Raw genomic sequence first — 23,365 nt, 5'->3', positions numbered from 1 at the left:
TCCAGGGGTAGAAGAGAAAGATAAACAAGCTTAAATATCCACCCTGGGCCCTCCCTTTCCTCAGAGATTTCCCCTCCCACCCCTGGCACTGGGATGGGTTCTTGCAGTCAGCCTGCCCAGACTGTCACACACATTCCAGGGTTCACATTCATAAACACAGCCTGGACTTGGTGCCAGCACCTCCCACCTGCAAGAGAGCAGCTGTTCCCAAAGGCACGGGGTACCCCCAGCTGTCTATTTTTCGCCAGGACTGCTGCCCATCATCTCCGAGAATAAACACCAGCTAGTAGCTGCATGGATCTGAATCATGTGGGAGCTTCCAAAGGAGGGGAGTGACTGCCCAGGACACACAAGCAGGCTATATAAGTTCCAGAAGGTTGGACTTCACACAGATCTCTTCCTGTGGCTACTCCCTGCCAGAGACTTACCTACAGAGAACTTACTTGGCATCTACCATGTCTGAGGTAAGAAGAACCTAGTTGCGGCTAGCTGGTGCCAAGGAAGTTGGGAGGGGCAAGACTGAACCCTAATTGCTGGTGTCAGCTTCGGACTAAAAGCCAAGCCTAACAAGAGGCCCTGCAGCCATGGGGCCCTGGGGCCCTGGGAGGCTGGACTCAGTGAGGACACCCTGGTCCCACCAGGCTCTAGTGAATGGCTTTGGTTGTCCCACAACTTGTGAGGTGTTGGGGGTGGGGAGAACTTAGGTAGACCTGTGTGTGCTTTTGAGTGTGTACGGGGGAGCTGGCTTCGATAGCTTAGTGCGTCCAGTTGTATATATTCGTTACCTGGAGGAAGAGTGTGCCTATAGGTCACAGCTGTGTCCTTCTGTTTCCCTAGCAGGGTGTGTCTCTGGGCAGGCTTGTGTTTTCCTGGGAGCCTTGCCCAGGCAGAGGGAGGGAAGCCCTGCACCTGCCTGCAGGGCTTAAGAAGAACTAAGGCCTCAACCTCACAGGCGCCTGGGGTTGACAAGGAGGGGTTAGCAGAATCTGACTTTCCTGGCTCTCCTGGGACAGACAGAATAGCAAGGTTATGCTTGCTGCTTGCTCCATGACTGTCTACCCTGTCCCCCTTCCAAACACAATAATTGAAAATGCCAGTGTTTTCAATTTGGGGAAAGGGTAGGGGGCAGTCCTTATGGGACGCTTTGCTACCCAGTGAACAGAGCATAGAACTCACCCGATTTCCTAGGGCTGCTCAGTCTTGAAGGCCCTGTGCCCCTTGTGCCCAGTCCTGAATTTGGCAAACAGGCCAGTATGAGGCTGCAGTGGCCACCCCTCCAGGAGCTCTCTATGGGCCAAGGTCAGATGTCCAAGTCAGACCAAGAGGACAGGAGGACTTGTAGGGGTTGGGAGAAGAGTAGGCTTTGAATTGAGTTTGGTGATCTGGGAAGATGATCTCCTGCCAAAGTTGAGGGGTTCATCTCAAGGCCTCTAATTGCAAGGCTCTCTGGGCTTTCCAAGGTTGGCACTGCTGAAGCCCCCATCAAGAAGAAGCGTCCCCCTGTGAAGGAAGAAGACCTGAAGGGGGCTCGCGGGAACCTGGCCAAGAACCAAGAGATCAAGTCTAAGACATACCAGGTCATGCGGGACTGTGGTGAGTGTGCTGCAGGCCCTTGCTAGGGCTGGGGACATCAGCATCTCCCAGTGGTAGCTGAGCGGTATTGAGGGCTACTGGGTATAAGAAGGGCTGCACCCAGCATAAGGAGCCTTGTTCCTGAGAAAACCAGTTTAGGTCCCTGCTTCCACTCTTCTGCTCTTACTCACAGAGCAAGCTGGCTCAGCTGCCCCGTCGGTATTCAGCCGCAACCGCACAGGCACCGAGACAGTCTTCGAGAAGCCCAAAGAAGGACCTACCAAGAGCGTCTTTGGCTGATAAGTTCACACTTCGCCACTCCAAACACCTGGACACAGGAGCCTTTCCCACGAGCTATCTGTCTGTCTATCTATCTATCTATCTATCTATCTATCATCTATCTATCTTTTTTTTTTTTTTTTTTTTTTTGGTTTTTCGAGACAGGGTTTCTCTGTGGCTTTGGAGCCTGTCCTGGAGCTAGCTCGGTAGACCAGGCTGGTCTCGAACTCACAGAGATCCGCCTGCCTCTGCCTCCCGAGTGCTGGGATTAAAGGCGTGCGCCACCATCGCCCGGCTTATCTATCTTTTTTATAATGCTGGAAGATGCCTTTTCCCTGCTGTCTCCAGAACCACCATGACTCCCACAGCCCTGGAAACACCAATAAAGAGGGTACCTGAGTGGCTTCAACCTTGGGAAGGCGTCAGTTGGTCAGTGGCTGTGGCCACTAACTGCCAAGGGAGAGGGGGAGCTGTGGGGATGTAACACATTCAGTGCCCTTCCTGGGCTCTGGGAAGGATGGGGATAATGTGTATGCTTTCAGGGCCTCTGGGATGTACTGAAAAGAACCTTAGAGGTGGGGACATGGGGCAGACCTGATGACTAGACCTCTCTGCTCTCCTTGGTGTTTTTGTTTTGTTTTTTCAAGACAAGGTTTCTCTGTGTAGACTAGGCTGGCCTTGACCTCACAGATCCACCTGCCTCTGTTTCCTGAGTGCTGAGATTAAAGGTGTGAGTTACCACGCCTGGCTTCTGTTCTCCTTTCTAATCCTCCGTTTCTGGGCTGGAAAGATGGCTCCACAGCTAAGAGTACTTGATGTGTCTGCGAGGACCCTAGTTCAATTCCTAATATCCACATGGTGGCTCACAACCATTTAACTCTGTCACCTTCTTCTGGCCTCTGTGGACATCGCATACATGTGGTACACCTGCCGTCAAAATCGTCATATACCTAAAATAAAAATACAATTTAAAACTAGCCTCTTGTTTCCCATCAACAGAATAGTTGAGTTGATGCCTGTCCCGGAAAGCAGGGCACAGTGGTACCTCTCAGAGTGAAGTCCCTCTGTCTGCCACAGAAGCCTCTGAGATGTTGCTAAGGTCCTCACCGCCTATCCCCTTTCCCCTTTGTTAGTCTGCTGCTTCACTGTGTCCCCATCTCAAAGACAAAACTAGGTATGGTTCCTCTGGCCAGAGGCAGTGAGTTTCTTGGACTCCCTAACCATACTCTGCTGCCCGTATGTTGTCTGGGTGGGGTGTGACCTCTTCAGACCTGGGTCCTGTGCCTGTTGTGTCGTCACATTGAGGAGACAGCCTGCCCGCTGGGATGGCGAGACCACAGGCACGCTAATGGTGGCGCCTTCTGAGAGCAGGCCTGGCTTGTGGATGATCCTGCTGGAAAGCCCCTCATGTGCCCTGGGCAGCTTTCTTGGGGCATTCTCACACCCTAGCCAGCCTGGCCTTATATAGCTCTGGCTCCTGGCTGGGTCTGTGCTCTGTGTCCCGGAGGAGCAGATCTTCTGTGGGGACAGAATCTGTACTTGTTCATTGAACCACTGAAGAACATTATTCCAGAACCTGTGTCCCCTGTTTAACCCCAGTCCCATCCAGAGCCAAGAGGGTGAGCAGGTACACAGAAGTGTGGCCTCGGGCCACAGCCTTGCAAAGGAAAGGAAGGTTTTAATGGAAGCAACAGAAATTGTTCCTAGGGCCAGACACCACCAGCCTTGAGCTAAACTGCAGAGGTAATAAAACAGCACACCAGCAGCCAGCCGCCCTTCTGGCCACCCTTTCGTGTCTGACATACCAGTGGCCAGCCACCCTTTCGTGTCTTACACACCAGCAGCTGGCCGCCCTTTCGTGTCTGACACACCAGCTGCCGGCTGCCCTTTCGTGTCCATAGGCCCAGGAGTGGCTTTTCCACCACCGAAGGAAATCTGTACCAGCCTCACCAAGTACCCACTGTCTGCTCACTTCATCACTATTGGTTAATAAAACAAAGCAAATAGTACTTCAGCTTTATAAAGGGCTTTTCAAGAAAAGCCACTAGTAGCACAGTGTATAAGAAACTCTTTCATGATCCTGGTGTAACAGAATCAGACCACCTACTCTACCTGCATACAACCTTCAGGAACCCTGTGCAACCTCCTGTGTGTCCCGCCTTTCTGCAGACTCCAACATTACAGCTCTAGGCTCAGGGTATGCATCTTGACAACTCACGGGTGTGTCAAATTGCAGACCTGCTTGGGGGTCTGCTTGGCTTGAACCTAAAGTCCCATTGCAGTAATAGGACCCAAACAGCAGCCTTGAACCAGAGAGAGAGCAGAGGCTCCTGGGCCCAGCTCTTTTGCTCCAAAAAGTGCCCATCCTTGTTGGCATCCTCAGACACCTCTAGTGCTCCAGATGTCTCAGGGACCCCCAGGCATGCCTACCTGGCTAGGAAGGCCCTGTCTCTTCCAGGAAGCCACCTGGGGTATCCTTCCAACCCTAGTCTCCCTAGTGAGGCCTCTATTTCCTCCCAGGCTAGACTCATGAAGAAGAGACTGGCCTCATTGTTGGGTGTCTCTGGCCCTACAAAGCTTGGTGGATGACCTAGTGAGTTTGTGATTCCTGGAAATGTGGACCCTGCAGAAGGGTAGCTAATACCCAGCTCCAACCTGAGCCTGCCTTTCCTCAGGGTATGTCCTGCTGTCATCCAAGTTCACTGGACATAGGTCATTTGTCTCCTTATCTGAGGCCTCTGGGATTTTTGGCTTGGAAATCCCATTTCCCAGAACTTGCGCCGGTAGGGGCAGGACACCCAGCAAGTTACCAGTTTATAACCCACCTGCTCTCAGGTTCAGAAACAGCCTGGCAGGCAACTGAAGGCCAATGAAGAGCTCGGCCCCTGCCCACATGTGGTGCAGCATCATACTGCTCCTGCCCTCGCTGCTGGCCGGGCTTCAGACCACCACTGCCAGGAAGGTAGCAGTATCCATAGTTGCCACTGTGTGTACTGGTGTATGTGTGTGGTGGGAGCTGGGGAAGAGCAAACACACCTGGGAAGTGCCTCGGGGTATGTGTGTGCAGGTCCATGTGTGTGCAAAGACATGGCCCTGCCCAGAGATCCTTGCAGACTCCTTCACTTCAAAAAAGGAGTGATCCCATTCTTGCCACTTTATAGATGGAGACCTGCTTAGGCGATGGCCCCTTGAGGCTGACAGCGGAGCCAAGGAGGTCAGAATGTGACTGTATGAGCCCAGCTCTTCTGTTCCAGATGAGTGGCTTCTGGGAATTATTTATATGTTCTGTCTATCAGTTTCCTCGTCCGAAAGGGAGTAATAATATAACCGACTCAGGCCTGTGCTGGTTGAAAATCAACCTCGTAATACCTAGGAAGCGTACAGTACCACACCTAGGCCGAGCTGACATCTAAGCTGTAAACAAGGCATGCTGTCCCTCTGTGTTAAACTGGGCAGGTGGGCATGAGAGTGTGAACAGTCCGTGTGTGTGTGCAGCATGGCACACAGAGCAGGCAGGGGAGCGAGCACAGGGCTGTGCGTGTGTGCAGCATGGTACACAGAGCAGGCAGGGGAGCGAGCACAGGGCTGTGCGTGTGTGCAGCATGGCACACAGAGCAGGCAGGGGAGCGAGCACAGGGCTGTGCGTGTGTGCATATTCTTAAGGGGTTACCAGCCTCAGTGCAAAAGGTGTGTGGTGGAGTAGCCCTGTGGAGGGTCGGGAGAGAGGATGTGCTGCAGGTGGAACGGGCCAAGAGGATTGTCACCCCTCTACCGTTTCTCACAGCTCCCGTGATTGTCTGACGGGGGTGGAGCAGGAGCGTTTTTCCGTTTTCACAGAGCTCAGCATTTCCAAAAATCGAAGAACTTGTTCACTGTCCTTTTATTTACCAGGCAGAGCTCAGCCTGGACCCAAGGTCCCTGACTCCAGGCCTCTGTCTCTGCCTAAATGTGATCCTGCCAGGCTTGGCCCCTCACCCTGGGGACTCTCTCTGGAGGCCTGTTCCATGGTGCTGCCTTGTTGGGAGTGAGGTCCACAGTGGCCTCTGACCTCAGACAATATTCCCATGTGAACCTTTTGACGGGATTCAGCCTGGGCCTAGTCCGTATCTGTGTCAGAGGAAGGGAGGAGTTTGGCCTGGGAACAGAGCCTTCCCTTCAAGAGTTGGGGGTGTCAGTTAAACAACACAGCCCTTTCCCCTCCCTGGTCCAGAATGGCATCGACATCTACAGCCTCACAGTGGACTCCCAGGTGTCCTCCCGGTTCGCCCACACCGTTGTTACCAGCCGGGTGGTCAACAGAGCCGACGCTGCTCAGGAAGCCACCTTCCAATTAGAGCTACCCAGGAAAGCCTTCATCACCAACTTCTCCATGTAGGTGTCTTCCTGCTTCTTCCAACCCGCAGCTCAGCTCTGCAACTCCATCTCCTCTGAGCCTGAGACACGTGACTTGGGACACTCTTGCCCTGTCCGCCTCACAGGGAACAAGGATGTATGTCTGTCCCTCCCGTGGTCCGGCCTCCTCACTAAGTACTTCTATGTGGTAGAGCACGAACCACAGCATCTGGAGTCTTTGCCTTTGAGGAGTACAAACCTAAGGCAACTCTAGGCCAGAGGTAGACTCAGAAAGTCACCGAAATCATATTCCAGCTGAGAAGATATTAGCCCTAACTCCTGGGGTCCCTCTTTGTCACTGCAGAGGGCAGGCATGGCTACTGTTTCCTCAGGAGATGCCAAGGTTTCTGTGGACTCTGAGCTGGCAGGAGGCCCTCTGACTTCATTCACACCCCCATCCTGGTCTGTTTTGCAATGTTTATTAAACTTGGGGAAAATCCATGTTTGCGAGGCAAGCATTGAAGGGGGGTTGCTCCCAGTAGGGGAAGCGCTTAGGGGTGGAGGCCAACAAGAGCACTGGCTAGCGTGGGTGTTTCTGGAAAACTGCAGGGGTGGGGCTAGGTTCCCATTGGTTCGCTCCTCCCTTTCTCCCCACCCACCTCCACTCCAGGACAGTTTGTTTCCTGACTCTGGAGCCTAGGTCAGTGGGTCCCCAGATCTTTCCACTGCATGAGATGGAGAAGTGCGGGGCAGGTTTCCCTGCCCCCTGCTCTGGCCAGGAGCCTTGGCAGAGCATCTGGAGAAGCTGTGAACTCTCCATCCAGCAGAAGGAGCCAGGCTTCCCGTCTGTCCCCATTCTGACCCAGAGTTACGCCCTGACCAGGGAAGTGAGAGAAAGATGCCTGTTCTGTGCACTCGGTTAGAGCCCTCTCTTCCCCTCTCTGCACACTTCCACCCTCCCACTCCTCTTTCTGGTCCCTGTTCATCCTATAAGGAACCCCTAGAACAAGCCATTTTCTGTGCAGAGAAATGGCTTTGACAGTTCCTTCTCCACCTCAAAGGGTGACGACTAGAAGCTTGTCTCCACCACTAGGTGCTCCAAACCTGCTTCCAAAGATGCCAGGCTCCCTGCAACAGCCACCCTAAGCAGGAGGGTTAAGGGAGAAGCTGCAGAGAATAGGATCACAGCCTTCAATCCTGTGTCTCCCTCCTGCTCAAGCCTGGCCACACAGGAGGTGGAGTCAAGGCTGGGTAAAGACCAGAACTGTGTTGTTCTGCTCTGATTGACTGGAGCTGCAGAACAATGCATAAGGTCCACGGGGCAGCTCAGAATATGGGCTGAGTTTAGCCCAGTCCTGCCTCCTCTGTAACCTGCCCTGCTCCCGCAGGAAGACCAGTGCGAACTAACACTGTGTGTGTCTTGGGATTACTGAAAGCATCTCCCGGTGTCATACATGAGGTCTTCTACACAGTCCATGCATGATGAATGGTAGTGACCCTAGATGAAGACAGGAATCACACCAAAAGGCTCACCAAATTCTAGAAAGGCCCTTCTAAGAAAAAGTTTTCAACTGTTCTCTTCCCTGTCCAGGGTCATCGATGGCGTGACCTACCCAGGGACTGTCCAAGACAAGGCTGCAGCCCAGGAGCAGTACCAGGCAGCAGTGGGCCGGGGAGAGAGCGCTGGCCTCGTCAAGTGAGCATATGGGGAAGGGTGCATACAGGTAGAGACTATCTAAAGCCTTCCTTCCCTCCAGCAGCAATCCCTACCTGGGCCAATGGGCTGTTATTGTCCTATCCCCCAGGACTGCAGGGAGGCAGACAGAGCAGTTTGAAGTATCAGTCACTGTGGCCCCTAAAGCCAAGATTACCTTCGAACTGGTATACCAGGAACTGCTCAGACGGAGACTGGGAACATACGAGCTACTCCTCAAAGTGAAGCCGCAGCAGCTGGTCAAGCACCTCCAGGTACCTGGTGCCGCCCTCTCCAGGAAGCCCCCTAGATTTCCCTTCTCAACTAAGGCAGCTTCTCCTTGCCACCCAGCTTCCTGGGAGCACAGCTTACTCATGGATCCCCTGGTGACCCATCTCTTGCTTCCAGATGGACATCCACATCTTTGAGCCTCAGGGTATCGGATTTCTGGAGACAGAGAGCACCTTCATGACTCAGGAACTGGCAGACGCCCTTACCACCTCGCAGAATAAGACCAAGGTGAGCCTGCTATGACCACCAAGTGAGGACATCCCAGCGCCAGTCTTTAGTTCAGCTGACTGTGGTCTAGATTTCCATAGAAAATGGTTGGATGTTCCCTGAGCTGGGAAGGCTTCTGAGATCTGTGTCCATGCCACTGCCAAGAAGACAGGGCAGTAAAATTTAGAGATTGTCAGTGGGTCCTTAGAGGTGGTTGGGGTTTATGGGGAACAAACTTGGAGAGTGGACTGATGGAAGGGGCCTCAAGAGAGATAACTGAATTGCACTGAGCTCAGGTGTGTCCCCAGAAACAGAATTCATACCTGAACACGCCCTCACACACATACCAAATGGAAGCAGCCACCTTTGGCTCAGAATGAACATTCCCCCTGAATTTTCACCCATGGCTGCACATGGAATCTAACTTTCCAGTGCGCACATAGAAGGGGTGTTGGCCTCATTGTTCCTTTCAACGTCAGCTTTGATTGTTCCTCCAGGCACATATCCGGTTCAAGCCAACACTCTCCCAGCAACAACATTCTCAAAATGACCAGGATACAATCCTGGACGGGAACTTCATTGTTCGCTATGATGTGGACCGGTCTGTCTCTGGGGGCTCCATCCAGGTGGGTAGACTCCAGGCAAGGACAGTGAAGCCTTCAGACAACTAAGCATGGATGTTCTAGAAGAGGAAAACGATGGCTCCTCACTGCACTAGGGGCTGGGTCACACAGAAAATAGGAGAAAATGGAGAGAGTTGTAGGGTTATACATGAATATGGAAGTCTTCTGTTAGCAAGGGGCTGAGTTGTGGGAAATAGTGAGGATTTGGGGGAGCTACGGAGCTGGGATGGAGAGGGGTCATGAAAAGGGAACATAGGAACCAGGGATTTGGGATGAAGGGGTCTAACAGAAACTGGGCCGGGCTGAAGTTCTGATTACCTGAGTGTGGGCTCACTCTGCTCACAGATTGAGAACGGCTATTTTGTGCACCACTTTGCCCCTGAGGACCTTCCTACAATGCCCAAGAATGTGATCTTTGTCATTGATAAAAGTGGATCTATGTTAGGCAGGAAAATCCAGCAGGTAGGTTTCCTGGACTATGAGATCATCATCAGTCTAACCTTTTATGGTACCATGGGTGGGGGGTTCCTGGAGTCAAGTCTGGTCCAAAGCATAAACTATGAGCCTATCCAAGATACCAGGAAACTAGCCCATGGATCACACGCCTTTAGGGAGCACCTCTGAGACACCTACCTTGTCTTCTCTCCTGCCCCATTAGACTCGAGAAGCCCTAATCAAGATCTTGAATGACCTCAGCCCCAAAGACCAGTTCAACCTCATTGTGTTCAATGGGAAAGAAACCCAATGGAGGCCGTCACTGGTGAAAGCCTCAGAAGAGAACGTGAAAGAGGCCACAGGCTATGCGTCCAAGATCGAAGCTGATGGATGTGAGTGTCCTGCATGGTGGGAGACTTGGGGGTGCCCGTGGTCACGAGCTGGGGTCAACCCTAAGCATGTACCCTTTAGGGACCAACATCAATGATGCGGTGCTATCGGCTGTGGAACTCCTGGATGCCAGCAACAGGGCAGAAAAACTGTCCCCGGGCAGTGTCTCCCTTATCATCCTGCTCACAGATGGCGAACCCACTCAGGGTGAGGACACTGTGGCATTCTGGGGCATGCTAGACGTGGAGCAAGGCTGGAACTGCTTCCAGACTGGCTGTGAAACCTGGGGCAGGGAGAAGGAGAATCCTCAAGACCCCTTTGGCTCTGAAGTTCCAGAACTATCCATTGAGCAAATGATTCTTTTCTCATCCTCTTCCCAACTTCATGAGTCTAGGGGAGACCAATCCCACAACTATCCAGAAGAATGTACAGGAAGCCATAAACAACCGATACAGCCTCTTCTGCTTGGGCTTTGGTTTTAATGTCCACTACCCTTTCCTGGAGAAGCTGGCACAGGACAACGGTGGCCTGGCCCGGCGCATCTACGAGGACTCAGACTCCGCCCTGCAGCTCCAGGTACCAGTTTGATCTGACGTGGGATACAGACGGCTAGACAGACCCTGTTTGTGACGTATTCCCCTGCCACTCTGTAGGACTTCTACCAAGAAGTAGCCAATCCGTTGCTGTCGGTAGTGAGCTTTGAGTACCCCAGTGATGCTGTGGAGGCGGTCACGCAGGACAACTTCCGATACCACTTTAAGGGCTCAGAGATGGTAGTAGCTGGGAAGCTCCAGGCCCAGGGGCCTGATGTCCTCACAGCCAAAATCAACGGGCAGACAGTGAGTATAATTGAACATCCCAGAACCAAGGGGCAGTGGGGTTGTCTGGGCAGCTACATCATTCACAGCTAGAGGCACTGGGCTCAAGTCCCAGTCGTACCAAGTTCCAGCTGATTGGTCCCGGGTAACTCTCAAAGGACCCTTCTCCTCAGGTTTTCCTGAAGGACACCAGCCCCAGCTGCGTGGGTCGGTTCATGGTAGAAATCCAGTAAACAATGTTGTGATGCTCATGAGAGAACATGGCACATAGGGGAACTGATCGCTCAGTCCGCCCCCCTGCCACCTTACTCTTCTGTGAGCATGTGATAACTGCAGGTGTTCCTTCTCAACGTCCCTCTGTCCTCACATTAGACCTTTGAGGGTGTGGGTAGGACAGCGAGAGCTTTTCCATTTCATAGGTGAGCAGCCCAAGGTCCAGGCAGGACAGACAACATATGCTGCTCTCCTCTGCTTCTGGGATACCTCATAGAGCCCCAGCCTTGCTTGGGCTTCCCTGCTCCTGGGTGCAGGACAGTCAGCCTGTGATGTCACAGATAAAACAGAGCTGTAGGAGGAGGCTGCTAGTTTCATCCCTGGCTGCTCAGCCCCAAAATAACCACACAGATGCTGTATTAATTAAATCACTGCTTGGCCCATTAGCTCTAATTTCATATTGGCTAACTCTTACATATTAATTTAACCCATTCCTATTAATCTGTGTATCACCACATGGCTGTGGCTTACCAGCTAAAGTTCCAACTGGTGTCTGTCTCTGGCAGCTCCATGGCATCTCTCTCTCTCTGCCTTCCTTCTCACAGCATTCAGTTCAGTTTTCCCCGCCTACCTAAGTTCTGCCCTATCAACAGGCCAAGGAAGTTTATTTATTCATTAACTAATAAAAGCAACACATAGACAGAAGGACCTCCCACAGCACAGAGCCGTTAGGTTAAAGGATAAAGTGGTAAATAAGGCCAACCTTACATCTCCTTCAGGGACAGACAGCTTGTACAGAAGTAGAGTGACCGCCTGGAATGTTCCCGACAGTACGTGCCCAGGAATTCAGCAGAAGTTCTGCTGAGATGAATGATAAGTAAGAAGGGGCGGGACCCAGAAGTGAGGAAGAGTTGTTGGGCACATATGCCAGCAGGGCACCTTGCCTGCAGAGAATGACCATGGGGATGGAAGGCCCAGGGCCTCATCTCAGACACAGTCAAGTATAGGAATGTTCCTGAAGGCTGTGTGGCCAAGCAACCTATCTTTAGACCAAGCTCCGTCACCTCTCACAGGTGGGAAGTGGGAAAATTGCTTAAAGCTCTTGTGCCTCAGTTTCCCCCGATTACAAATGTGACCACCTCACATGCCTACCAGCCCCGTATAAACATGAACGTAACTCAGATTTCAAACATAAGGATGGATCTGCTCGCTCTCTTCTTCTTTAGTATTGGGGATTGAATATAGGGCCCTAAGGAAATACTCTACCACTAAACTATATCCCCAGTCCTCTTTTTACTTTTTATTTTGAGACAAGACCAAGATGGCCCCGAACTTCCTCTGTAACCCAGGCAGGCTTTGAATTTTTAATCCTCCTGTCTCCCAAGAAGCTAGAAACACAGGCTTGTGCCAATACACTCAGTTCTTGGATAAGCCCAAGAAAACGTTAGTCTATTCAAAATTAATTTAAGGAAAAACATCAAGTAAGTAGTAACTTTACTGTGTAGATAGAGAAAAACCTCATGTCTGTGACCCTCATACACCAAAACTCTGGCAAGACAGACCCTAGGTAAGAGCCAGGAAGAGACTGGTGCCAGCAGGATGAGCAGAAGGTTGTGCAGGGTCTCTTAGCTGACCTCTGAGGGAGAGGCTTGGCACACCTGCGCTCTCAACCCCATCGCCTAGGCTGCCAGCTGGGCCAAACTAAGCCCATGACTGCCTTTCCCCTGGGAAGAAAGCAGCCAGACCACAGCGAGGTGCCCAGTGTCCTGCCATCGCCCCCAGGGCCAGCCCCAGCCGAGGGGCGATGTGGAGCAGACAGGCTTGTTGGCGCTCTGACGCTCTCGTCTCATCTTTATTGCTAACTACTGGGGTCCTTCCTTCTCTTTCCTTTCTCCATGTTTGGGGGAGGGGAACCCTTTCTGCTCCACGTTGTATCTGAGACACCTTCCTTCTGCACTGGCCTGGAAGTTGCCTCCCTTCTTATTAAAGGTCAGATGACCTAAACTCCAGGCTACACAGCTGTCTTGCTATGCATGGACTGCTAACACTTCTCCCCACCTCCCTCTTGTCTTGGAGGGTCTGTGGGAGACCCTCATACTCCTTAACTCCCTCCCTACCCCCCATACTCAAAAGGAATGAAGCCCACATAGTTGCCCTGACCTGCCCCCATCCCAGTCAGGGTTCTAATGAAGAACTCCGAATGCTGGTCAGCTGTGGGCATCGGGCCCTCCCTCTCTCACCTGGGCTGGTACCTCTTTCCAGCATAAGCAGAATATCACCTTCCAAATGGAGGCCAGCGTAGCCCAAAAGGAGGAGGAGTTCCAGAGCCCCAAGTACATCTATCACAACTTCATGGAGAGACTCTGGGCATTTCTGACCATCAACCAGCAGCTTGAGCAGATGTGAGTGACCCTGACCCTTGTAAGTCACTGCTGTGGGCTTCACATGACGTCAGTAAGTCTTTCCGTGGTGGCACAGCCACGGAATGCAGTGGTAGGTCCGAACTCTACACTCTCCCAAGAGGACTCGCAGGAAGGGGCCAGTGAGAGGAGACTGCCCAGACGATACCAGGGACCACCTGAGCTCTCCTGTCTTTAATCCATAGGATTTCAGCATCAGGTGCTGCGTTAAAGGAGCTTGAGTCCCAAGCTCTGAATCTGTCACTCAAATACAATTTTGTCACCCCTCTTACATATATGGTGGTCACCAAACCTGAAGGCCAAGAACAGTTTCAAGCTGCTGGGAAGCCTGTGGATGCTGGTGAGTGTGGGCCTGGGTCTTGGCACCATCAGTCTGCCGACTAAGCCCCTGCCATCCACAGACTCCCAGAGACGCGGGGAGACCCATCTCAGTTCACCAAGGAGGAAACTGAGAACAGGTCTTGCAGCTCCTTAAATTCACTGCTTGCATCTGCAGTCTGGAGCTGGGGAAGCAAGTTTAAATGTAAGCACTTTGAATTGGCAAAACCACCCTATAATACCTCCCTCTCCTTTTCTTTTTCTTTGTACAGATAATGGACCAAGAGATGCCTTCTTAGGGGGTAAGGGCCTGATGACTCCAAAGCCAGCCTACATATAGCCTACCAGTATGCTGGAGGCCACGGTCTGCCCTGCTCCCAAGAGCTGGTGCTGTCTGACCAAACTCATGGGTCTACTTAGTCACTGGTTCACTCAAATGCTGGCCACCCCTTAGGGCTTGACCTGATCCTAGGTACACAGTCCCCATCTGGATGGAGCCCCAGAGGGTTGACTCCAAGGGGTAAACACAACTCTCACTGTCTTCCAGGTCAAGGCCATTTTCTCAAGACTCACGCCAGAAGACCTCAACTGCCGAAACAAAAAGGTGACGGTGAGGGAAGGGACGGAGAGGAGAGGTTGGCAGAGTTGTGGCAGGAGATAGACTGGGCTCTGAACTTGCCTGTGAAAGGAAGTGCTAAGCCTGGTTCACGTGGCTGGTAACAGGCCTGCCACTAAAGATTAGTGTTTAATTCAAGTTGTCCATCTAGAGCCTTACTTGGTCCAGAGAAGGGGATTTAGTAATCAGGGTAATTTAAGGGGCACAGCTCAGGGAAAGATTGCCCTTTCAGAGGGAAAACCCTACCAGTGGTTGTCTCCTGCCTAGGGGAGGCTCTCCAGCAAGGAAAACAGGGGCTATGTACCCTTTCTACATCCTGCTCCTGGCATATGGGCCCCCTTCCTGACTGTGGGGAGCCAGGACATTGCCTGTGAGAACAATACTCATGTCAGTGTTTTTAATCTAGGAGCTACACTCCGCACAGATCCCAGACTGAGTGTTACTGGCTCTATATTCAGACCAGCAGCTTTTCCTGGACTTCCGGGACCCCCTGGTGATCCTCATTTTCCTGTTCGCTTTGATAGCAATAATTTCAGGCTGTATCATCTCAAGAGACCGGACATGCCACCCTTCCGTGAGCCCCCTTCCTTTCTGACCCACAGTGGCCTTTCTTTTCCTTATAACTTGACTCTGACCCGTAGAGGGAGGGAGGACACCAAGCACAAGCTAGGCAAGGATAGCTGCAAAGAAAGCAGGTGGCTGGGCCTAGCTAGACCCTGTCCTAAAGCAGAGCCGGGACCCAGGGGCTGGGATGAGCACCTCATTTCCTGTGGCTACCCTTACTTTTCCGGCCCTTAACCAGCCTACTCTTTGCCTGGTCCTCAGCATTGAGGGTCAGGCATATGCTGCCCTGGCTCCTCACTGCCCCTCGATTGCCAGCCCACAAGCCTGGCTGAGCCCTGGGTCACAGGAGGACTCAGTACAGACTCTTTGGACGCCATGGCCAATCCTTTCCTTCCTGAGGCACCTCTTCCTCCACCAGTCAATGCACACCAGACCTCCCCAGAAAAAGACCTTGTTTACAGTGAAGATCCACTCCCCATGACGGAAAGGGAAGCCTTCCCCACCTCCAAAGTCAACTATGGTCCCTTGTACTTCTTCCCATTCCCAATGTGAACTCAGACTCAGTCAGGGCCTATCTCCTTGACATCTCTCCTGCCCTCTAGGCCTGAGCTTGATGGGCAGTAAGGACAGGGACAGGGGTCAGGCAGGTGCAGCAGGCCTCGTGTCCTGATTGACTCTCCATTTTTTGTTAGTGGATGTTTCTATGCCCTCAGCAACAAGAGATCCTGTAATTTTAAGTCAAGCTGTGGCACAAAGCACGAAGAAAAAAGATGCAGGTACCGGGGCTAGGGATGGAGCTTGATAATAGGCCGCTTGCCTCGAGTGCACAGGTCTCTGAATTTGCTTTCCAGCACCAGAAATAAACAAAAACATAAAGATACCCAAGCCAGAACTCCCTCGGTAGCTCTAGAAGATATTGGAAAGGGGGAGCTCTGGGGGGAAAGGGAGAACCCTGGGGTCAAGGGGGAGCCCTGGGTCTCTCTAACCTGTCACATGGTATTCTACATGTCAGAGTGAAAAGAGAGAACCCCAGTCACAATCACTCACTACTCGGCCCACAATGCCCTGTTCCCCAAAAGGAGACTACCTGAACCCAGAGCTTTTCTTTTTCTTTTAGAGAGCGCCACACCAGCTGAACCCACACACCCAGGTAATTACCCCTGCCAGCTCCCGCCCACCCACCTTTGGCCCCCTTGACTCTTCCTGACCCAGGAACTCTGTGCTGCCAATTTCAGCTCCTACTGTCGTCTTGCCACTTCCTGGATCCAGTGTGGGCCAGCTATGTGTGGACATCTTACGTTTTCACATGCCCATCAATCTGTTTGAAGACCCAGATCAGGGTAAGAGATGCATCCCAGGAATCCACCGAGAAACCCAGATCCCACTCATATGACTTTGTAACATGTGGGTTTGCTTGTTGGGGTTTCTCTCTGCCCAGTTCCCACAGCCAGCACGTCCCAAAGAAAATCACACAGAGGTCTCCATAAGTTATAAATTGATTGGCCCATTAGCTCAGGCTTCGTATTAGCTCTTATAACTTATATTAATCTATTATTCTTATCTATGTTAGCCATATGGCTTGGTACCTTTTTTTGGCAGGGCAGGTCACATCCTGCTTCTTCAGTGTCTGGGCAGGACTGTGAGAGAGCTTCCTTCTTCCCAAAATACTCCTGTTCTCATTGCCCCACCTCTACTTCCTGTCTGGTTTTCCTGCCTATACTTCCTGCCTGGCTATCGGCCAATCAACGTTTATTTAAAACGTAATTGACAGAATACAGACAATTCTCCCACACCATGACTTACCCCTAAGCACAGCAACATCCCCATCATGGGCAAAAGCCCTGTGCACTGAAAAAGGCCTTTCCTCCCACGGCCACCTACAAGCTTTCACGGGAACTCCTCAGGGTCTGCACACACATGGGTCAGTTTTCAGAGCTGAGAGAAAGCTAAAGTTGCCTAGAGTCCGGGATCTGTACAGTCAGATGAGCCAAGAAAAGGGTAGGGGTGTCCCAGGTAGAGGAGACAGAGCCGAGGGACACAGGCACCCTGTGACTCCCTGGGCCCCTGGCAGTATGGAAAAGGGAATGGTTGAAGAAGAATGCTAGCCTCTCCCACTCCCCAACACTGGAGTGGCCTCACTGTGCAAGCTGAAGTGTCCAGGCAAACACAGGGTGTACAGCAGTCAGCAGTGTTTGTGCTGAGCTACAGAGCACTCTGGGGAAGCCACAACCCCTTCATTCCTCTGAGAACCACGTGGTCTCTTGCTTTATCCCTCAGGCTCACTGTACCTGTCTGGTCCCTGAGGAAGGCACTTTTCGCCTTACTCCCAGCCCCAGCCGTGTGACAAGCTGGAGCCCCAGACACACTGCTGGAGACTGATGGATGCTTCAATACTTGAAGCAAGACATACCCTCCTATTATCAAAATCTAACAAGGTGGCCGTCAACATGATTTGAGGTCCAGATTCACAGAAAACCAAGTCTTGAGTGGCTAGACCTGAGCCAGGCATGATGGCACACAACTTTAATCCCAAATAATGACAGAGGCAGGAGGATCTCTGGGAATCTGATGACAGCCTGGTCTACATAATGAGTTTCTAGGCCAGCCTGGGCTACTAGGTGAGATCTTGTCTCAAAAAAACAAAATAAAACAAAAAACCAAAGGAGAAGAAGCCGACCTAAAGTGGAAGTGTGTAGAGAGTGACCTTTCTGGGGATCCAGTTCCAGGAGGACATAGTCAGGGAGAGCCTGGGTCAGGACATTGCCCAGAGTTGCCTTTGAACTCTCTGGTTTGGCCTCCTTAGGGCTTTCGGTAGGCGGTGTGTATGAGAAAGACGGGTTCTCAAGGATCGAGGTGCATATCCAGGAGTCTCGCCTGTTTGTCCGTGCAAGCCCTGAATACGTGGTGGTGATTCGGGACCAGAAAAGCTCCCAGTACAAATGGAAGCAGACACTGTTCTCTGACTTACGCAGGTAAGGCCCAGGGTGAGGTCCTAGGTATGTGTGGCCTCTCAGGCTAGTGATGACGGTGGCCAGAGGTTGGTTAGGAGTCCCCTGTAGTGGCAGCACTCCGGGCAGGACAGGGGTAAATCCCCTAATGTCTTGTGGCTCTGGAAGCATTGTCCTGGAACCTGGACCTCATCATTAACCCAGGTCACTAGCCCATGTAAAGGCGGTATGGTTTGGAGCTAGCTTTGTAGGCCATTCTGTATGCATATACCACATGGCCCTTCAAGTTTTTGTTTCCTTACTAACCACCAGGCTTTTCCAGATTCTGAGTGGTGAGCTCACGATGACATTCATGAAAAGCCCGAGGCCCGGTGCCAGGGCTTGTAGATGCTTCTCTCACTGCAGTGTGTGGGAATTCTCGTTGCTGTAACATGCACCTGGGAGGAACAAGGGAAGAAGGATGGTTTTGGCTCGAAGTTGTCAGTCAGTGGTCATGTGGTCCTGTCGTTTCTGAGCACGATGAGGCAGATCATCATGGCAGGAGGAGTGATGGAGAGCAATGTGGCTCACCTCAAGGTAGCCAAGAGGTAGAGAGAGAAGGAGCATATGCCTGCCTAGCAGACTTTTTTTCTGCTTCTTGTGCCATCTGGGTCCCTACCCTAATGCATGCTGCTACCTATGTTCAGGGTGATCTTTCCTGCCGAGTTGTTATCTAACATGCCAATGGTCTCTGGAAATGCCTGTATAGACACAATCAAAGTTATTCTCTTGTAATCTCCTAAGTATTTCACAGTCCTATCAAATTGGCAATTAAAATTAATCATCAACCTGTTTGAAGATTTAGTGAGGAGAGAGCAGTTTAGCTGATATCACATGTTGGGAAGCTAGTGGGAAATGGAGGCAGATGATTCTGGGAAGCGTCACTATGCCACTGTAGGCTTTTGAGGCCAGCTCTCTAGCGAGGTAAGTCACAGGAGGCTGAAGACCTTCTGTAGTATGTCCTCTGAGTTTCCAGCCTATCCCATAGCCTATCTTTTTCCATGCAAAAAGTCTTGTCCATTTTCATCTTACCAAAACTTTAGCAGGGCCTTGTTCACATTTGCCAAATAAGCATACACACAGAAAATCCAGTGTGCTCATCTGAAGTCCTTCCAATGTCATAAGGTGTGGATGCAAGTTTCTGTCTTGCCAGCAGCTTCCAAATAAACACACTGAGGCTTATATTAAGTACAAATGTTCAGCCAATAGCTCAGGCTTATTACTAAATATCTCTTACAACGTAAATTAAGCATTTCTATTAATCTATGTATTGCTGCATGGCTCATTGCTTTACCTGTCTGCTAGCATGTCTTGTTCCTTTTGTATCTCTGGCATCTCTCCTAACTCTGCCCTTCTTCTTTCCATAATTCTCTGTCTGACTCTCCCACCAACCTCTAACTATCTAGCTATTGGTCAGTCAGCTATGTTATTAAATCAGTCACAACAACATATATTCATACAGTGTAAAGGAATATCCCACATTTCCCCTTTTTGTGTAATTAAAAAGTAAGATTTTAACTTTAACATAGTAAAATTATATACAACAAAAACAGTTACCAAATAAGAATTACAATTCAATATCTAGTCCATTTATATTTGGCAAAATTAGAGAAAATATTCTATTATCTATTTTATATTTGTGAGTCTAAAGTTTTATATCTAATTTACCTTTTATCATAGCTAAGGTGAACTTTAACTATGACTATCTAGTCTTCACCTTTATCAAAGACCCCAGAAGGGTGAAATGTTTCCTAATGACAGGAGCACCTGGCTGCCTGGACAGTCACCCTAGATTCTTTTGTGATGTTGGAACATTCAACTTTGGCCTACAGGTCTAGTATATTGAGAGACTTTTCTGTGAATCAAAGAAAGACTGACCCACCTTGTCTTGGCAAAGTTCAGCATTATTTTCTTTTGTATCCTGTTTGTCCAATTTGGACAGCATACTATCAGCAATTGAGACAAGGGCAGTTTCTATGCCCACATGGCTAGCTTTTGCCATAAAGAAATCACATTCCATATGAAGTTTCTTTGATGCCCATCATCTTCTCTGAAGTAGATCAGTGCTGCCAGGAGCAGATGTGTCTCACTGTCATGAAAAACCTTAGGTTAAGGGTTTTTTTTTTACCATATTCTGTAGGTCTTTGAAGTGTTTGAAGACCATCTATCTATTTAAATATATCTGTTTATAACCTTGAAAACATACCTAACATGACTATAAGTTTGACTGTTATAGATGACTATTAATTTGTATTTTTATTATACATTACATTTTTAAATGAGCTGCATAAGCACCATACCCCAAACAAGAGTAGAAACATACATATAGTATATCAAAAATAACTGTAAGTTTGTATCAATAAACTAAAATCCACACCACTGTAAAATACTTGGAGATTAATAGTTGCTTTTTTTTTTTTTTTTTGGTTTTTCGAGACAGGGTTTCTCTGTGGTTTTGGAGCCTGTCCTGGAACTAGCTCTTGTAGACCAGGCTGGCCTCGAACTCACAGAGATCCGCCTGCCTCTGCCTCCGGAGTGCTGGGATTAAAGTAGTTGTTTTTTTAGATTAAAGTGGATTCAATAATCTACCCTTTTTTCCTATCATTCATCTATCATATTCCCTTTTTTCCTTTAGAAAGAGATTTTTGAATTTAACTTTTGTTTAGTCTTTTTTTAAAACTAAGACAAATAACAATTTGTAACCAACCTCTCCTTAAATGAAAATAAACACCCCATAACCCATCTTTTGGGAATGTGGGTGTTATTCTCTAGACTACTTCATATTTTGGGGGGCATTGGAATTTGGGGGGGACACTGAGAAAATTCAGGCTAGTGATTAAATCTTAGCTAGAGTAGTTTACAAGGCTGGATCATCTCAGTCTTGAAGCTGTCCTGAATACAGAACTGCAAGGAAATTGCAACCCTCTGAGAAGCTAGATCAACAGGTCACCCATTTTCCTTGGTATCTGGTGCCCTTGCTCTGAAAATACATAAACTTTTCAAGGTAATATATATTCCTGCATGAGTACTAATGTAGCCTGTGTGCTGTACTCAAGTCAGTCAGCAAGGATGATTTTCTGTTTTATGTTTGAGCAGAAATATCTGTTGCATGTTTTATAGTTTTTCTAGGTTTATTTCTTAATGGTTGTAGTCAGGATTTTCAGGGAGTCTTCCCAGAAAAAAAAAAAAACATTAGTCACCTAAAACCATGGCACCAGCTGTAAAAACAGAGTTCAGGGCAGTTGTATGAGACTCTCTTGCTACTGTGAGCAGAAACTCCAAGGAAAAATCTTAAGGGAGGGAGGATTTACTCCCCCAAATCAGAGGTTTCAGTCCATCTTGGCAGAGCAGAGCAGCTCACTGTGTGACAGCCCAGGGCAGAGAATACCTGCAAGAAAGAATTTTCTCCCTTTTATTCTGTCCACGCTCCATTTGGTGGGGTAGTATTGCCCATGTTCAGGTGGGGTCTTCCCCCTTCATTTAACATCCAGAAATATCCCTACAGACGCATCCAGAGATGAATTTTACTAATAGTCCAGGTGCTTCTCAGTTCAACCAAACTAACAATGACTGTTATCCATCACCCCCAATAAAAGCATATAAAATTCATTCATAAGAAATCAATTTAAAACCAGAGGAAGGAATTGCAATTCTCTTTTATAAACAGCGTGGGGAAATTGACATCGTTCAGCTCACGTTGGTGCTGTTCTGCCCGTGAGAAAACTGAGCCGAGAAGACTTAGGGGATTCTCTGCCTAAGGCCACGCAGTGACTTCCTGGCCAAGAGGAGAATCCCCCACCCCTGCCACCATCTTCTGCACCACCTTGAGACTCCACACAGGTGTCTCTGCCTTCCTGCTCAGGCTTTGGGGTTTCTCCGCAGCTTGTTGATAGTCATGGACAAGAAGGGATTCCTGGAGCTCAGCGGTCCAGACAGAGTGACGATTGGTGTCATGCGCATAAGTGACTCTCAGAAGAGACTGGCGCTTCTTGTGTCGCACGCTGAGCGCTTCTCCAACCGCACCATTGGACAACTCGGTATTCTGCTTGCCCTTAGAAACCGCCTGTGATGGAGCACAGACAGGTGCCTCTCACTCCGCCCACCTCCCTCACTGTCTTTATCCCTCACTGACCTGCCCTTTAATCCCAGGTCAGTTTTACCAGGATATCATCTGGGACCCACCAGTTGGACCAGATAACACAACACGGACACTTAGAGTTCCGGGAACAGAATACCCAGCTACCAGGTAAGTGTACAGCCAGCCCACTGAGTCTGGCTGTGGTGGGTAGGGATTAGGAGGGTGAGAGCTGGGATCTACAGAACCCTGCTCTTGTCCCCTTGCTTGGAAACTAAAAACAGATGAAAGGGTGATTTAGGTTGAACTCACAGAAAAACACAGGCTCTCCTTGTTCCTTCCCCAACTTCCAAAGTCCTGCGTCCAAAAGACCTCACATGCTAAGTTCCTTGAATAATCCTTTGGGCAACTAGACCTTCCTGACCTATGTCAGAGGGAATTCTGAGGGACTCGGAGATTCCAAGTTCCTGTCTACAGCTGTCTCCTGTCTCTTTCATCTCACCTGAGATTTGCTGACCACCTGTTTATGGTATCTGTTGCCCACCCCAGAGAGCTCAAGTTGGACTACCGAGAAGGGTTGCCAGCAAAAAAGATCTCCTGCTGGACCGTGAAGATATAGCTGTTAGGAACAGTGTTGCCTACCTTACCGTCCTTGTGTGCGGATGGATGGCACCATATGCCACCAGGGCCACTGGCGAGGCTTAGGTCTCAATGGGGAGGAGGATTCTCACTTACAAATAAAGAAGGTGATATGAACCCAGGGAGCTGGTGTTATGACTCCATGAGGCTCACCTTGGAGGACACAGGGTCCCAACCTGAAGGTTCTGCCCCACAGAACATTAGAGGCTTCCACAGCTGGGGGACACAAGGTCCCAACCTGAAGATTCTGCCCCACAGAACATTAGAGGCTTCCATAGCTGGCCCTCAGCAGCCAGGGCCCAGGGAAACCCGTAGAAGGTTTTCAGCCCTATCTTGGTCTTTGTCAGAAGAATATAAAACCAGACATTCAAAATGTCAGTGCGGCACCCAGAGCTGAAGAAGGTTCTCCAGAAAGAGCAGGTTGGAGACCTACTGTGCAATTGCCTGGGCCATGAGAACCAGCTTAGAGTCACAAAGACTCACCTGGGTCACACAGTTTTGTGACGTTTTTGTCTTGAGATGGGAATGAGGAGTGTCTTTTCATCCCAAAGAGGGCACCAATGACCAATTAAAGCAAGGACTCCACCCTAGTCTGTTGCTGGCCAACCAGCTTCCAGAAGCTCAGAGAAACTGGGAGGGAGGTGTGGTGTTGGTGGAGCATGGGTACACACACACACACACACACACACACACACACACACACACACACTTTTCTGAGGGTTGAAACTTAATTCTTCATTTGATTTCTCTCTCTGCTGGATGTCCTTTTGTTATACATTTTCCCCTTTTATTTCACCTAAAACAGATTTTTATGCAAGAAAAGACTACCTCATAACCACAGTTACATATTCCCCCAAACAGATTGGAATCTTTACATGAGGAGAAATCACATG

At 50.0% G+C, this 23,365-nt stretch overlaps 2 protein-coding genes across 4 annotated transcripts; both read left to right on the top strand.

Annotated features, from left to right (window-relative positions):
* The first annotated feature begins 126 nt into the window (after positions 1-126).
* On the top strand, positions 127-1,969 carry Mustn1 (musculoskeletal, embryonic nuclear protein 1). Its single transcript, XM_041662674.1, has 3 exons — positions 127-464; positions 1,461-1,593; positions 1,766-1,969. The coding sequence occupies exons 1-3, from the start codon at positions 456-458 to the stop codon at positions 1,870-1,872; spliced, it is 249 nt and encodes an 82-aa protein (XP_041518608.1). The 5' UTR covers positions 127-455; the 3' UTR covers positions 1,873-1,969.
* Positions 1,970-4,702: 2,733 nt separating this feature from the next.
* On the top strand, positions 4,703-22,589 carry Itih4 (inter-alpha-trypsin inhibitor heavy chain 4). 3 transcript variants are annotated; one of them, XM_041662717.1, is made up of 23 exons: positions 4,703-4,813; positions 6,062-6,222; positions 7,775-7,879; positions 7,989-8,151; positions 8,285-8,395; positions 8,872-9,000; positions 9,343-9,459; positions 9,656-9,824; positions 9,904-10,029; positions 10,217-10,398; positions 10,476-10,661; positions 13,116-13,255; positions 13,459-13,613; positions 13,864-13,893; positions 14,139-14,195; positions 14,614-14,700; positions 15,464-15,547; positions 15,889-15,921; positions 16,007-16,111; positions 17,575-17,743; positions 21,641-21,795; positions 21,908-22,004; positions 22,383-22,589. In XM_041662717.1, exons 1-23 carry the CDS (start codon positions 4,721-4,723, stop codon positions 22,450-22,452), a joined length of 2,724 nt encoding a protein of 907 aa, XP_041518651.1. In that variant the 5' UTR covers positions 4,703-4,720; the 3' UTR covers positions 22,453-22,589. The 3 variants fall into 3 exon arrangements, with proteins under 3 accessions (XP_041518651.1, XP_041518649.1, XP_041518650.1); XM_041662715.1 differs by having other exon boundaries at positions 14,614-14,781; XM_041662716.1 differs by lacking the exon at positions 13,864-13,893 and having other exon boundaries at positions 14,614-14,781.
* Positions 22,590-23,365: the final 776 nt, after the last annotated feature.

This window comes from Microtus oregoni, unplaced genomic scaffold (genome assembly GCF_018167655.1).
Source record: "Microtus oregoni isolate MIOR12 unplaced genomic scaffold, Mior012 000013F_ref0000133, whole genome shotgun sequence".
Classification (NCBI taxonomy): Eukaryota; Metazoa; Chordata; class Mammalia; order Rodentia; family Cricetidae; genus Microtus; species Microtus oregoni.
The sequence above is the reverse complement of the archived record's forward strand: the minus strand, read 5'-3'. Positions and strand labels throughout refer to the sequence as shown.